The sequence below is a fragment of the Ochotona princeps genome, chromosome 12 (genome assembly GCF_030435755.1).
Source record: "Ochotona princeps isolate mOchPri1 chromosome 12, mOchPri1.hap1, whole genome shotgun sequence".
NCBI lineage: Eukaryota > Metazoa > Chordata > Mammalia > Lagomorpha > Ochotonidae > Ochotona > Ochotona princeps.
Genome location: NC_080843.1, coordinates 8253155 through 8269609, shown reverse-complemented (window position 1 = coordinate 8269609; position 16455 = coordinate 8253155). Strand labels below are relative to the sequence as shown.

The 16455-nt window shown below is 46.5% G+C and overlaps 1 protein-coding gene across 2 annotated transcripts in view; it reads right to left on the bottom strand.

Moving 5' to 3' along the window:
• NALCN (sodium leak channel, non-selective) overlaps window positions 1–16455 on the bottom strand; it is a 258521-nt gene that overhangs the window by 69121 nt on the left and 172945 nt on the right. For both annotated transcript variants that reach the window (XM_004577371.4, XM_058670621.1), the window contains 2 exons: window positions 6514–6650; window positions 5245–5386 (listed from right to left, as the gene is read on the bottom strand). In XM_004577371.4, coding sequence (XP_004577428.2) covers window positions 5245–5386; window positions 6514–6650 — 279 coding nt within the window. The remainder of the gene's footprint in view (window positions 1–5244; window positions 5387–6513; window positions 6651–16455) is intronic.

The window sequence follows — 16455 nt, the reverse complement described above, 5'->3', positions numbered from 1 at the left end:
TGGCACACCGTGCTGGGGAGTGCAGGGCCACAGGTGCAGGGCGGGACGCCGCGCCTTCCCTCTCTCGTGGACACTATGGCTGTGGAAGGGCCATGTGTGTTTCCACACCAGAGCAGGTTTTGCTGCCAGGAGACAGCACAGTAGCCGTACGCTTGACCCTAATGAGCTGGGACTGGATGTGCTGCTTAGTTTCTGATTCCTAGAAAGTCAAACTCAAGTCTGCATTCACTAACATGAGCTCTGTTCAAGGAACCTTTGGTTCCCTGTCTAAGGGGGAGAAGTGAGAAAAATTAAAAACCAGTATGAGCCAGAATTGTTGCCTCATTTCTTTGTACTTATCAACCAGATGAGCTCTGCCCCCAGTGTGCAAGTTTGTCCTTTAATCTGCGAGAAAAAGCAGCTTTCTTGGTGAGCTGCAGGGGCAGGTGAGCAGGAAGAGAAAGGTGACAATCACCACTCAGAGTGTTGTCTGAAAGAGCGGCCCGTCCTTGTTCTGTAGGACCTGGACACGCCCCAGCCAAAGCTAAGCCAAAAACGGACATTTTTGCCTCCTGCTGCCTGTTGGAAAAGGAGAGGTATTTAAACTTTGGAATCCAGGTGTTCAAACTAGGACTGCTTTTAGAAACATGATCTCTGCCAAGTGGGGCGGCCAGGGGAGTCACTTAGGCCTGTTCAAAGCCAAGGTAAGGCCCTGGAGAGTCCAGCCTGAGACGGGCTTCTGAGTTTCTGCAGTACTGGATAAAACCCCTGTGGGTGGAAGCAGTGATGGCCTTTCCTTAACTCATGCTCTTCATGTTCCTGGGCAGCATGGTGTTCTCCCAGAGCCCGGTGACCCTGGCCAGCATGGTGGGGGTCAGCAGTGCCTGGCTAGTCCAGCAGATGTATTTCATTGTGTTGATATTGTGACAATCACTGATAAGAGGTCCTTCATATTCTAGCTCTTTCCTAGAACTCATGAAGGGAAAGCACCTTAATTAATATGGTACAGGGACAGTGCAGACTCTCCTGGGTGTGGCATTTCCAGAGGCAAGGGACACTCCCATGGAAATCTCTGAATCCTCGAAAATTGCTTCTTAGGAGGAGCACACGGTGATGTGGCTTCTTCAGTTCACGGTTTTTGCTTTGCAGTGGACTTGGAGTATCTTGTAAGAAATGGAAACGCTTTTCCTGTTTAAAACCCAAGTGCCAAGCAGCCTTCTCCCAGCCTTCTGTCACTGAGTCCTCTTGGGAGGGATTTCCAAGCCTCCTCCGTAAGAAGCACGAATCCCCAGGCTTTGGGAAGATGCTGGGATCTGGTGCGAGCTGAATCTGGAAACAAGTAGGCCCTTGAAAGGAGTTGCCTCTCATTTTCTGCTGACTTAAATAAGATAGAAACTTTGAGAGAGAATAGGTAGTACTAGAGATGAAGTCTCCCAGCTGCTCCCTTGGCTGGGTGGCCGGTGTGAAGGGGACTAGCAGGTGCCTCCCAAACCTCCCACTTCCCACGACGGAGCACAGGATGGAGGATGGATACTGAAAGGATGCTTCAAGAAATCCATGGGGAAGTGAATTAAAAGATACTCTTAGTCTGGCACAAAATTGTCTGAAATTTTCCCACCAGAGGGTCTGCGACAGTGGATAGAAAACGCACAATATGAAAGAACTGCATAGACGTCAAAAAACATTTGCATCTAAACAAACTTGTCTTCAATTTTTTTTCCCGTGAGTTTCTGAGATATCCATATACCGGGGATAGCTAATACTATCCCATCTGTGGTTATGTATAAATGGCCAACCGTGTGACCACAGAAGGAAGGGTGACCAGCCATCATTTGCAGTGTTTCCTGCTGTTGACGGGAACTAACCACAGTCTTTACAACATTCTCACATTCTCAACTTTTCTGAACACTGAGCGATTTGGGTACTACCAAGCTCCTTCATTCCATTTTTAGGAGGTTCATGTGTAAAATCACAGCATGTAACTGCAATTTTTATCTTTCATTCAGTTACACATAATCATTAAATGAGGAGATTAAAAGTAGTCACAGCAAATTCAGACTTTGGAGAAAGCAGATATGGCATTTTAGTTTCCCCGGAGCTGGCTCTACCAGGGATTGTAGGAGAAGTTTGAAGCATGCAGAAAGGCAAGACGGGCTTGCACAGTGCTGTAACAGGAAAACCCTCCACCTGCAGTGCTGCCATTCCAAATGGGTGCTGGGAATTGTCCCAGCTGCTCTACTTCCCAGTCCAGCACCCTGTTCATGGCCTGGGAAAGAAGCAGAAGATGACCCAAATCCTTGGGCTCCTGCACGCACATGAGAGACCTGGAAGAAGCTCCAGGCTCCCAGCTTCGGACTGGTCCAGCTCTGGCCATTGTGGCTATTTAGGGAGTGACCCAGTGGATGGGAGATCTTCCCCTCTCTCTCTAATTCTGACCTTCAAAATAAAACAAAATATATCTTTTTCTTTTAAAAAAGGTAAGTCCAAGCTTCTTCTTAGACTCCCCCAAACAAGCACCTTCCAAGATTCTTTTTATTTTTTATTCCTTCAACAAACCAAAACATTTAGTCCAAAAATTAAGAGAAATGCTACATTTCCTTTAACAGAGAAAAAACAAACTTTCAGGGTTTGATAGCTCCTGTCAGTGTGTCCCACAGGATACAGTCACTGGGGTTTTGCTACTTGGTCCTTCTGCTGGGGGTCACAGCAGAGGCCAGAGTGGAGTTCCACCCACCACTAGCTCACAGCCTGCTTTGCAAGCCGAGCTCTCTAGTTCATCTGTTGATGGTATTTGGGGTGGGCTCTTTGGAGATGATTGGTGAGTGGGCGTGGGACGAAGGGTAATTCAGGGATTCACAGGTTTTCCAGGTAGTGGCTCTGGATGGCTGCTTTGCTCTCCCACCCAGCGACGGCCTCTGCCATGCTGGAGTCCACAGGACAGCCTCATGTGAAGCTCAGCAGATAAGGCTGCCCTGCACTTGAGCTTGAAGCTTCTAGAAGTGTGAGTCAAATAAACGTCTATCCTCAGCAAATCACCCAATGTTGGGTGCTCTGACAGACTCTGAAAACAGACCAGGACACAAGACAAAGTGAAAACCGCTCAATGCAGCTTCCAATCACGCTCATGCCATCTGCTCATCTACCTGCAAGTAACCCTTCACTCCCACGCCGTGGTACCACACTGGGGGAATTGAAACTGGAGAGGTGATGTGTTTGCTTCCCAGTTGAAAGGAAATGCCTTTAAGGAGTTAAGAGGAACGAATGCCTGTAGACCATCATTTGTCACTGAAAGTGTAGAAGGCTGGTCTTAGTGGAACACCAAGTCTGGAAAACATCTCAAAATGGAGAGCAAAGACACACAGAGACGGGGATCTTAAAGGGAAGAGCAAAATGGGAGATCCTAAAGTGGAGAAGTAGTAATTAAACAGATAACAACCGGAAACTTCCTTAGACAGCCACAGAGCAGACTCCCGGCTAGAGCGGCGCTGAGAAGATGGAACCCGGGTGTCCAGGGAAGGTTTCCCAACTCCAGAGACACACGAAGAGCCTTGCAAGCTTCCTCAAAGCAGCCTGCATGCTAAAGCAACCCAACAAAAATGCTGTTACTTTCAAATGAGCACAAATACCAAGTGATATTGGCACCAGATTTGTCATCTTTAGCCCTCAGTCGTGTAAGACAGGGCAGTAACAGCTGTAGTTGAGCGAAAAAAAAAGTGAAAGTCCTGAGAAAGGAGAAATGTATTCTAAGGAAAAACATCATGAGGATCACCTACGACAAAATGACTAAACCGCAGCGAACCTCGGATTTTGGGGAGAAATAGAGGAGAGATGTGGGGTGTTTCACTGAAGAGGGAGAAAGTAAAAGGAGAGGGGTGAGGAGGGTTGGGGGAGGAGAAAGGGTCTTGCATGGTAATGATGATGATGATGATGAGAGAGAAAAGCAGGTTTCATTACAAGCATTAAGACTAGAGCAGTAATGACTTGTGGAACTAAAGAGGAACTGGGATTTGAACATGAAATAATGTAAGTAAATGTCATGCTGTTGCAAGCTCTAAGGTTCAGTCTTACAAACTCTGTCATCTGTCATTTTTCTGACCTATGAGACCACCGAACTGATGACGTGACAGAATGGACACAGAGTCACATGTCACTTGACAACAGGGGTCAATTCTGAGAAATGCGCTGCAGGGCGCTTCTGCCATGCAGCCACTGGGACGACCCAGCACTGATGCCACCAGGCGACAGGATGTTGTGGACTGCTGTTGCATCTGTAGTTCAGCTTTCACTCAAGTGTCATTATGTGGTTCCTAGCTACCAGGGCAGCCTGACGGCAGAAATACAAATGTGTGCTTGTGTTTACTTGTGCTACAACACATCTTATGCCTTGAGTCATTTTCAGCATTAGCCAATGGAAATGTAAAATTCTATGAAACTGTTAACTAAGTTTGTTTCATATATATGCATGTGATTCCCAGTAGATATTTGACTTTGGAATCTAAGAAAAAATACTGTCCTACCTACTTTGCAAATGATAAAGAAATAGGCCAAGCAGAACACGAATGAGGCACACACCTAGTGGTAACTTCTGCCACACACTCAGAGCCCCGTAAACGGAGTTTATGGACAGCTTTGAGAGCAAGCTGCTAGAGTTGTCATCCCTGATACAATAGTTCTGTAAAGCCTGGTCCCTTGCAGGTGGATGGGCTTTAGGGGATGCACTCTGGGAGGTTCTCAGAGCATCCAAAGTGACGTGGTTGCCCTGTGGCATGGCCCAATGGCTGACTTGCAGCAACAAATCAATGCTGCAAATCATAAATATAAAAATTGTACTTTGGGACTGACAATGTGGTGCAGTAGGCTCAGCTGCCGCTGATGAAACTGGCATCCCGTACTGGAGTGCAGGTTTTACTCTTGGCTGCCGCGGTTATAATCCAGCTGTGCGCTGGTGCACCTGGAAGGCAGGGGAATGAGCCGGTGCCAGCCACGTGGAAGGGCTGGATGAAGTGAACCTGGCTTGCGGGCTTCTGGGGAATGAACCACTGTGTGGCAGAGGCCTCCCTGTCCGCTGATCCCTCTGCCTTTCAAGAAACAAGCAAACAAATAAATCTCCAAAACAAATGAAAAATGTCAGGCTCTGGATTTCTTATTATGGTAAAATAATTCTCTTCCTTATTCTTGTAAGACCACGGGTTCCAGGACCACTAAACAGTGCCATGGTTTTTGGCTGTGAGACACACACGTGTACCAAACGGCTCATGTGCTTACTTTCTGATCGATGTATTTGTTGTCCTCGATGGCTGCACGCTTGGGGTGATCGCACGAGGAAGAGGAGGTCGAAGGCAGAATTCGAAAGAGACAGCAGCCATCCTGTTGCTGGCGATCGATGAACTGCTTCATGAAGCTCTCCCTGGGCAAATGAATGCATGGTCACACACACACACACACACACGGGCATCATCGGTGACAGTGAGCACGGGAAGGCAGCGTGCAACGACACCTTTGCCTGAGCTACGCCAGAGCAGACAAGGGACCACGGAGAACGAGACGGTGCACACCGAGGGGGCGTGCAATTCGAGTTCCCAAATCACTGAGCTGAGAGGAGGTTGCCCGGCTCCACAGTGACCCCTGTTCACTGCAACAACTGAACCCCAGCAGCCCCGAGAGAACTCCGCAGCAGCACTGTTCAGTTTTCCATTTGGCTCTGGTAAAAGATGCATTTTCTCCCCGTGAGAGCTGGAAGGATTAGCGCGTCTCCAAATTTCCATTCTTCATAAAAATCCTTGAGATCACTTTCTATTTAAAGGTTTCCCTTACCTACAAAACCCCTCCATTTGATCCCTAAAACAAAGTGAAAATTCAAGCAGTAGCCTTGCAAATAATCAGACTTAACTATTTGGCTTTTGTAAAAATCAGAAATGCAAGCCTATGCTTAACTCAATTTCAAATATTACAGCAACAGATTCCATCTTCTACACTGGGGCTTCCAGAATTATTCTTAATTTAAAAAACCTGTAATATTCTATTTATAACATGTTATGCTACAAATAGAATTCCTTTGAATTATGAAAAAACAGATGCTCTATAGCTTCTTTCATGCATTTGCACAGCTGCAGGGAAAAACTAGTGGAAAATTCAACCACGGCTCCTCTGGGAAGCGTGGAAGGTGCACTCCTGCTCTGATTGGTCATGGCTGCTCAGGAGAGATGTGGCTGGTGGTGAGTCTGTGTTGGCTCAACAGCCCTTTCATCCTCCCCTGGCCTCAACATCCCAAACCTACCACGATGCCAGAGCCCCAGGCACCCCACCCCAGAGGGATACTGTTCAGGGAGCTGACTTCTCTCTGCAAAAGGCCTCTGCTCGAACGTATTGCTCCAATGGGGTCCGTGGTGCCAGCACGGAGAAGGAGAGTAGTAACACAAGCAGTGATTGAACAATGGGAACACACCCACGTGAGTCCGAAACGGGGGCTGACTCAGACCCACATGATTATTTTACAGTGTAGGGTAGTTATACAATTCAAGGCAACCTCAATACCTGATCTTAGGAACTGTGAAGTCGGAAGGAAGCTTTGAGATTTTCACCATCTGTGGTCTGTTTGGAAACTTTTCAAAGATCCTTAGGCGCAAAGGGAGCTTTTCTTTTGTATCTGCATTTGCTTCACTTTGCTTCAGCTAAAGAAGAAGAAAAAAATGAAGCAGGAATGAAAAGGTGGAACCTACAGTATCAGACAATTTTTAGAATAGTCCTGTTAGAACTGAACCATAATTCCATAAGGAATCAGTAGAGGGCAGCAAAGGACCAGCAAACACACTTGTGACGCCGCATGTGCTGTGCTACACAGAGCTTGATATAAGAAAACTTTTGAGTTATGAGGGGAAAAACGCAAAACTAAAACTTGACCAATCAACCACCAAGTAAACAATCAGAAATCTTTAATTCCCAAACACAACTTCCTATTCATTTCATATTTCATTTGCATAGCTAACTTTCTACCACTCAACACTAAAAATGCCTTACACATATTGTGCTAGAACTAGAAACCGAAAGAATCAAAGGTGAAAATATAAGCTGCAGAATCATGCCAAGGGGGAAATTTTAGCAAGAGCAACAACTACCAAGGAAATAACTCATGTGAGCTTAATGAAAAGCTCAAAATAAAAACAACATTCAGTCCACACAGCATTCTCTTTGATGGCTAAGTAGTCTTGGTATGGTCAAGTTTAAACGCCATATGACATCTGGGAGAAATGGCCAAATGAGTGAACCCATGGGTTTACTTATTACCATGCAATTGCGTGTCTACGGAATGGCCTTCAGGGAAGCTAAGGATTCATATGAGAAATCCGGGGCCATTTGGCAGAATCGCCATCCTTCATGCGTCCTCTGTGTGTTCCCTTGCAGGAGCAGACGGGGCTCTTTGGCTCTGCTCGCCAGCCGCCTGATCTCAGATCTCTCCCAGGTTCCACAGAGCCTCCCCGCACCTGCTCTGCTCCACCTTCCCAGGCTGAACTCCAGCACTGACTCCCTTCCTTGCACCAGCAGACTCAAAGGCCGTTGGCTCAGGGCCCACTGTCTGGGTAGGCTTGTTCTGCGTCATTACAACTTGCTCTGACGTGGTAGAAAAGAGAGCACCGAGGTAGGTGAATGAGAGAGAGAGCGCTTTGATAGCAGGAAGGAAAGCAGGAAGTCCTCCCTTCCATGCAGAAGGGAGAAAGAGCATGTGAGTGCAGAATTGGGGGACACCCCAATTTCCATGCCATGGATGGACCCACTGCACAGCTGGGTCTGGGGCTCAGGTGAAAGTATACATCTAATTTCTGTTTTTCTCATTTTGTGGCAGAAACTGCTCTAACACTTCTGTGTTGTATGACAGAAACATTGCACAGCAGCCAGCTGCTTGCTTCATGAGGTGGGTGGCCTGTGGCTGTGTGTCTCAGATAAGAACCTCGTTTAGGGGAGGAGGCACTGCCCTCCTGGGTCGTCCTCTCTTCCAAGAGGGTATCCCATGGCTAGAGTCCTCCATTTCCAAGTGGTGTGGGCAGTGAGGAGGGTGGCTTCACACGTAAAAAAAGGTTTGGCTTCTCCTAGTGCATCAGAGCTGGGACTAGGTCAGTGGCACGCAACACAGGCAGAGAGGCAGTTCACTCGAGGCAGAATAGAAAAAGTAAGGCACTTTGCTGCATCAGACCAAAAACAGCCAGAGAAGACACAGCGGGAATAATTAACAAGTAATTAACTGCATTGGTCCATCCATTTGCTTACACATTAACATTGTCATCATAATTCAAATCCCATAGGCTATGTGCCATGCTCAGTTCTGGGATGAACAGACAGCTAAGTCTCTGCACTGTGAGCAGGGGATGGCTCTAGAAACTGCCAATGACAGTAAAAGATACGGCTTACTCCAGCGGACACAGGTATGGGACGTTTGGGAGTGCAGAGGAAGGAGCAGAGAGAACAGATACCACTGCTTCTCCAGCAGACTTTCCAAGCAGTACAGTGGCTGTGCATGAGTATGTCCAATGACATGAGTGCTCTCAATGCATGAGGTCTGGTACAGAGATGTTATGAGAATTCCATGCCTTCTGACAGACACAAAGCATGAGCTGGGACACGTCAGCAAAAGGAAAGCATGGAGCTCCTTCCAGAATCCTTGCATCCCCACAGTGCCTCCACAGGCCAGGAGGCCACCCAGCTTTCTGCACCTGTCAGGTTTTCCCTACCTATTTGAGCTGCTTCTAATCTGTCTTCTATCATGTGGTCAGTACGCGGCATTCGTGTCTCTTAAAAACCCAAGTCCTCAGCCTGGGATCTGAGGCCTGGTTTTCATCCCTCCCTGTAAGTGAGGCCTCAGCTCGCCAGAGCTCTTCCACTAGGATCCAGTCACATTTTTTCACTGGGGGCTCAAAGTTTCTGGAAGCCCTCTCTCAGGGCCTTTGTACCTAGCGTGTCCTCTGCTGGAGGCTCATCTGTCCGTGAACTTCACTAACTACTGACTCTCCAGATGGCAGTTCTAGTTCCTCAGAGAAAGTCTGATTAAGATTTTTCCGACACGACAGGTTGAACTAAGTCCTACCCTTGCTTGTGAGGGGCACAGCAGTTAGTGGCACTTCCTCACAGACTAACCTAACACACATATATTGGATTTCTGTGACAGCTGCACTAGACTGGCAGCTCAGAACAACGGCAATGGGTTCTTCCAGCCTCCTGGAGGTGTCAGTCCAAAGCCAAGGTGTCTGCTGGGCCCTGCTCCCTATCAAGGCTGCCAGGAGGAATCTGCCCAGGCCTCTCCCTGGCTCTCTGCCAGGTCTCTTCCCAGCACTGTGTCTTTGGGTCTGGATTGCCTCTGCTTTTTCTTACATGGGCATGGATCACTGGATTTAAGCCTCACCCCAGTTCCCTCAGTAAAGATGCTGCTTCCAATGGCCTCCCACTGAGCTTCTGGATCAGGAACTTGAGGCACACTATTAACTCTCCTGCACACATTGTCATTGGAAATGACACCATGTGGCCTCTAGAACTACACAACCCTATTTCCTCAGAAACTCTGACCATTAAGACTAGATGGGTTTTTATTCAATATCCATCCTCTGTGCCTGACACTACACTTGTACTCAACAGAAAGTCAGCTAAGAAAATGCTCACTGAATCATTGAATGGATCAGGTGGCAGATCTGAATTCCCTAGCAGACAACTATAAAATAAAAGACTTGAAGTATACCCTAAAGGACAGACAGATAAGCATAAAGTTTTCACTTTTTCCTGGCACAAGGGTATGGATGTGGACTACAGAGTAAGCCAAACCATAATCTATGATATTGTAACCTGAACTGATGTTTGCCGTTGATGAATTCAGGGCTGTTCAGAGTATATTCAGTTGTATAAAATTTTGTAAAGAAGCACTGGGGATATGGTAGGGTGTATTAGATCAATTATTCTAGAAAATAACATCTAGCATATATACGCAACCACTATTTAAAGAAATACTTTACTTACATGTGTTCATAATTTTTATATTTTTAATTTATTTAATTGGCACACAGAACAAAGAAGTTTTCAACTGCTGATTCACTTGCCAAATACACGTTCCTTTTTCTCTAGAAGATTTATTTATTTTGTTTGAAAGACAGAGAGACAGTCGAGGGAACAAGGGAATTCCCATCTGCTGGTTCACTCCCAACTGGTTGCAAAGGCTAGAGTTGGGCTCAGCCACAACCAGAAGCTCGGAACCCTATCTGGATCTCCTATATTGATGGCAGGAGCACAAGCATGTGGGCCCCTTCCCAGTCTTCCACTGCCTTCCCAGTCTCATTAGCAGAGGGCTGGACCAGAAATGAAGCCGCTGTGGCACAGGTGCTGGCGTTATTGCCCTGTGCCACAAAGCTGGTCCCTGGCTACTACTAGGCTTCTTGCTGAATAGCAGTTCCCAAGTTCTCTTCACTATTCCCAGATAAGCAGCAGCAACACACACACTCAAAGGCCCTGCAAATCCCTCTGCAGTACATACCTCTTGAATATGGGTGACATCTACACCACAGCCAAACTCTCACCTGCCCAGAGCAGCACCACGAGCTAGAGGACCAAGCTGGAAACAGCCCATGTACCCGTCGGTATTGGTTGACTTAACCATTCAAAGGAGCAAACTACAACTCAGCATAGCATGCAGGTGAATTTCCCTACATGACACTGAGTGGAGGGAGCTAGACAAGACACAAGAGTATCCTGTAACACACTGCTGGGATCCACAGGTATTAAGCAAAATACACCTGCAGCACAGGTCTATGTGCATGAGTCAGCAAAGTGGTCGGCCCAGAGTGGGTGGGATGGTGACAAGAGGCAGTGGTTGTGGCACAGTCTTGGCCTGGGTGCTAGATGTGCCAGTTTGTCAGACTTCAGTGAGAGCCAGGCCAGAAGAGGGTGTTAACATGCGGCAGATGGTGTAGCTGAGGAAACTCACTGAATTGTCACTCCACCACCATTGGTCACCATCACCTTGATTACATCTCCCTGCGCAGTCCACAATTCTAGCCAAGGCAACAAACGAACGAAAAAAGAAAGGGGGCGTGAGAGGGTGTGTGGACTTCTACTGGAAAGGGCAGGACAGGCAGAGGAAATCAACATTAATAAAAGCACTTCATGGACTTTGAAGCCACTATGAAGTTCCTTTAAAATTTAATAAGATTACATCTGACCTTTCATCCAAAATGCAGAGGACACCCCCTATGTCCCCGAGATAAAATTTACTTTAATGCAAATGAGCGACTCATTTGGATCACAAGAAATGGATATGGGTTTAGAACATCACTTCCCTCTCCCCAAAGGAGACCTTCTAACTGGAGTAATTACAATTGTAAATGTCCATTTAAAACATATTTCAAAGATCATGATTCTTGAAGGCAGGGAATCTTGAAGGCAGGAAGATTTTATTCTTCAACTTGAAAAGCCTACTGTATAGAATCTCCTTAATGGGGCATGAAGTGTGAGTGTAAGTGATGGATCAGATGACAGCTTTCTAATGGATTCCCAGGCTGGGAAATGACAAAGAAAAATACCTGCACATTTGCAAAAAGGAATTTAGAATCAAAGAAACAAATTTCAAACCTAGGACTGTACAGGAATCCTCTGAGGCCAGTGCCATTGTCAGTCTATGTGTCTGCCCGGCTGATACCAGTGGGCACGGGAGGCTGAGAGCCCGTAGCTGCCCTGCGCGCACCTGGCATGGTCCACATCCTGCTCTGCCCATTGCTTGCTTTAACCTCGGCTTACTTCTGTGCAGACAGGCTGTATCCTGTCTCAGTTTCTTCCTCAATGCTGTGACACACCACTGAATTGAAGGATTGTATTAAGTGAAAAAAAAAATGGTTTTTTTGGTAATTTTTCGGGTGTGATTTCTGTAAAAGCCAACAATGTTAAAAGCATGCAGACTTGGGAAAGAGTTCCATCAAGCCTGTGCTAGCTCTGCGGGCTCTTGGAATGGCGGCACACTTCTTGTTCTTGTTGTTGTTAGGGACTGGGAGTGCTCACCTGACTGCACACAGAGCAATGCGTGCCTTCCCAAGGGCTTTCATTGGAAAGCATTTAAGTCACTAATTCCTCCTTCACCCCCAAGACTTTCTGAAAAAAATCTTAAATAAATCCAATATTTCCAAAGACAATGGAGATTTCTTTACTTAGACTCTCAGTTTACATCATCTTTGTAAACTGACCGATTCATTTATTGTTTAGCTGATGAGTCATAAAAAGCACATTTTTTTATATGGAAAGCTGGCATCAGAAATATTCAAAGTCATTTCGCATTAGCAGACTCTGAGCGCGTGGTGCTGGTCTCGACATCTCTCAGAAAACTCCATCTGTGACTCACTTATTCCAAAGCACACCCCTCTCACGAGTGGGGAGGCAGCTAGACGGGGAGCGGAGCTGTCAAACGGGCAGATGTGGCTGTTCTGTGCTCGCTGGCTTGGAAGTAGAGGGCTCCGCACTCACTCTACCTTCTGACACTCCACAAATATGTATGGCATGGTTACTTCCCTGTTCTTATCTCAGCATGATTTTGTTAAGATTTATTTTATTTTTATTGGAACGTCAGATATAGAGAGAGGAGGAGAGACAGAGAGGAAGATCTTCTATCCGATGATACACTCCCCAAGCAGCTGCAACGGCCAGAGTTGAGCCAATCCAAAGCCAGGAGCCAGGAGCTTCTTCCAGATCTCCCATGCAGGTGCAAGGTCCCAAGGCTTTGGGCCGTCCTCAACTGCTTTCCCAGGCTACAAGTGGGGAGCTGGATGGGAAGCGGGGCCACTGGAATTAGAACTGATGCCCACATGGGATTCCGGTGCATGCAAAGCAAGGACTTTAGCCACTAGGCTAATATGCTGGGTCCCTCAGCACAATTTTGAACTCTTACATGTTTTAAATGTCCTTCACAAGGGTACTTGGTACAGCGAAGATAAGGTAGGGGACAACTGTAACAAATTATCAAGAGAAAAATAACAGTATTCAGCAGCAGGTATTTAATCTAGTTTATTTTTTCCTTTTTATTTGAAAGGCAGGAGAGAAAAAGACAGAGGGAGAGAATGTAAGAGAAAAAGGGTGAGTGGTGGAAAGCACCAACATGTTTCACTTTTCAGATTCTGCAACAGTCATTCACATTGAAGAAAGTGCCAGGAACTGCTTCCAGGTCACTGACCCGGGTGACAAGGATCCAAGAACTTGAGCCATCATCTACCAGCTCCTGGGCTGGGCACTGGCGGGGAGCGCCAGGAAGCTGAGCAAGGATGTGATCCGAGGCACTCCGAGCAGGAGTGTGGGCATCAGTAGCCCCTGCTGCACACTGGAGCGTGTACGTTTCACTCCAAGCTCTGGCTCCTGTCAGTGCAGACCCCAGGAGGCAGTAGTGCTGACTTAGCCACCTGTGTCCTGCCACCCACACGGGAGGCTCAGGCAGCTGCCCAGCCACAGGCTTCTGTCCTGGCCCATCTCCAGTTGGTGTGCACATTTCGAAGGTGAAGCAATGGACAGGAGGAGCTTTCTGTCTGCTGCTCAAATAAGTGTTTTATTTTTTAAATGATTTATTTATTTTTATTTGAAAAGATCAGATTTATGGAAAGAAGGAGAGATAGACAGTTCATCTGCTGGTTCACTTCCCAAATGGTTGCAATGGCCAGAACTGAGCCAATCCAAAGCCAGGAGCCAGGAGCTTCTTCAGATCTCCCACATGGCTGCAGGGTCCCGAGGATTTGTTCCATCCTCCTCTGCTTTCCCAGGCTACAAGTAGGGAGATGGACTGGAAGTGGAGCATGAACCAGCACCTATGTGGGATCCCAGTGCTTATAAGGTGAGAATTAAGCTATTGAGCCATCATGCTAAACTCTCAAATAAAAGTTTTAAAAATGATTAAAAACTAGAATATCTAATTATGATGAGTAAATGCACTTTTCTTATATTACTTCCCCTAAAATTGCCATTAATGGAATTACTTCTTAGAGACAGTAGTGATGAATAAAATTCCTGTTTCATGGTTTCCCTACTTATGCCCTAAAGCTCTGCATTTTCCTTTATGCCTCTTGCATGTTATTCAATGCAGACATGGGTGTTTCCTTAGGGACTGTGATGAATTACAGAGAAATGCACATTTTTGATTCAAAAATGATTGTTTAAATATTTTTAAATATATTTTTCACCTTACTTGAGATTAAAATCATATTCGAGGTCATGTGAAGCAGATACTTGGTTCATGCTACAGGGTGACATTTAGTAACTCACAGAAGAAAAAAGGCCACATGAAAGAGAAATACACAGCCTAAGAAAATTCCTGCATGCAATAAGATGACGTAGATTGAAATCTTCATCCGGTTTGATAATTGCTCAAGCACTCAGGATGCCAGCCTTCTCAAACAGAAGATGGGGGGCTTCACTGTCTTCTGTAAATGCCAGACATAGACGTGAGATAACATATTGCCTGACATTTGAACTCCTCAGGGGGGCATGTGCTGGAAAGCCCAAGCCATCATTCTGTCACAGTGACTGCAACAGCCAAGGGACAACAATCTCCTCTAAGCACGGGGGGCTGTGTGGTGACGGCACACGTGGGCTCTGAACACCCTCCCCGGTTGGCTGGCCTGGGCTCCCACTCTCCCCGGCTCCGGCTTCATCACTCTGCACTGGTGCAGCATTTACAGACTTGGTTGTAAGAATGCACATGAAGACGGACAGAGGTAAACACTTCCAGTCCCGTCACCACTTCCGGTCTCCTGTCTTAGCAACATCCACATAGCTTTCCAGCGCAGTTTCACGTCTCTCCCAGCATTTCTCCCAGTGCTAAAACCAGTGATGGCTTACTCTCTCAGGTTTTCTCTCTGCAAATCTCTGGGTTTCACTCACAGTCTTGCCCCCTGAAATTTGTTCTTCAGACACTGAAAAAGGAAATACTATTCTGTTCTAATGCAAAGCATGATGCTTACTTATAAAAGACAATTCTCGTGCTCTGAGAATGCTGTAACATTAGAAGTCTGTGGCTCCCCTCACTCTGTATTACTCATGATTTCTTATGCTAGCCCCCTGCCTGCGATGCACCTGCCCTCAGCCTCACCTAGGAGTGTTGCACAGACAGCCAGTGACTGGTACCAGATATAATAAATGTGTGATGTGTATGTTGGATGTCACACTCGGCCCTCTGCATGCTGATGCTACTGAATCTTCAAAGCAGCTTCCGGATGTAGGTACCACTGAGCTGTGTTACAGATGAGAATGCTGGGATGCAAGGGGCTTCCATCAGCCGCCCAAAGTCACACAGCTCGATGTGGCACAAGTGAAAGTTGATCTTCATCTTTCTGATTGTAGGCCCTGTGCTCCTAAAACCCCTTTAAGGTTGCCTTGTCTCCACAGCATTTTCAAACAGATGTCCCCACACTTCTACCATGTTCTGCTGGTGATTTCTTTCTCCACCTTCATTTCTCCACCTTATTGCTAGTTAGACACATTGGCCTTGTCAGAACTGGGTACATCTTCCCTGAACAAGTGCATTGACTCAACCCTGGTGCTCAGGGCCTTAAATGGTGGCTTCCCACCGTTCACCATCTTTCCTCCACGACAAATAAGTAAGTATGGCCCACCAGGACTCCTGACAGCCCCGTGGTCTCCCATGGTACTCAGAACACACCAGTCACAGAACAATGGTGATGAGATGAGCCAACAAGGCAGTGGCAGCTCTGGCCCCTCTAACAGGCTGAAGGCGATGATGGCTAGCATTTCTCATTGCTCTGTCACTGTCTTCCTAGAGGTTCTGCTGTGTTGAATCAGCTGTGCAGTGATTCCCTGTATTTCCTCTAAGCTCTGCTACTGAGGAAGATGGAAAAGGAGACATGCCAAATGACACTAGGTTTTCTATTGAAAATTAAAAAGGGGGAAGTTATGGATAAAGTGTGTGTTCCTAACTTTTAAAGACAAAATGAGGCAACTGATAATTCTATACTATGTACTTAGGATATAGGGGCCAACGCCATGGCTTAGTAGGATAAACCTCCACTTGAGGCACTGGCATCCCATACAGGCACCAGTTCATATCCCAGCTGCACAAGTTTTGATCCAGCTCTTTCCTTATGGCTTGGGAAAGCAGTGGAGGATGGTCCATCCTTGGGACCCTGCACCCACATAGGAGATCAAGAGGAAGCACCTGGCTTCTGGCTTCAGATTGGCTCAGCTCCAGCCATAGTAACCACTTGGGAAGTGAACAAGCGAAAGAAAAGAGCTTACTCTGTCTCTCCTTCTCTCTGTAACTTTGCCTTTCGAATAAAAATAAACCTTAAAAATATCCAAAACACCCAACATACTTAAGATCTATACCTCCATAGAGAAGTGAGTCTATGAACAAGGTAGCATACCAGCCAATTTACACATTGAATTCAGAGCTTACTGTAGGACAATCTTATTCTAGTACATGAATCTACCTTATTTCAAAGTAATTTTAGAGCTACACGA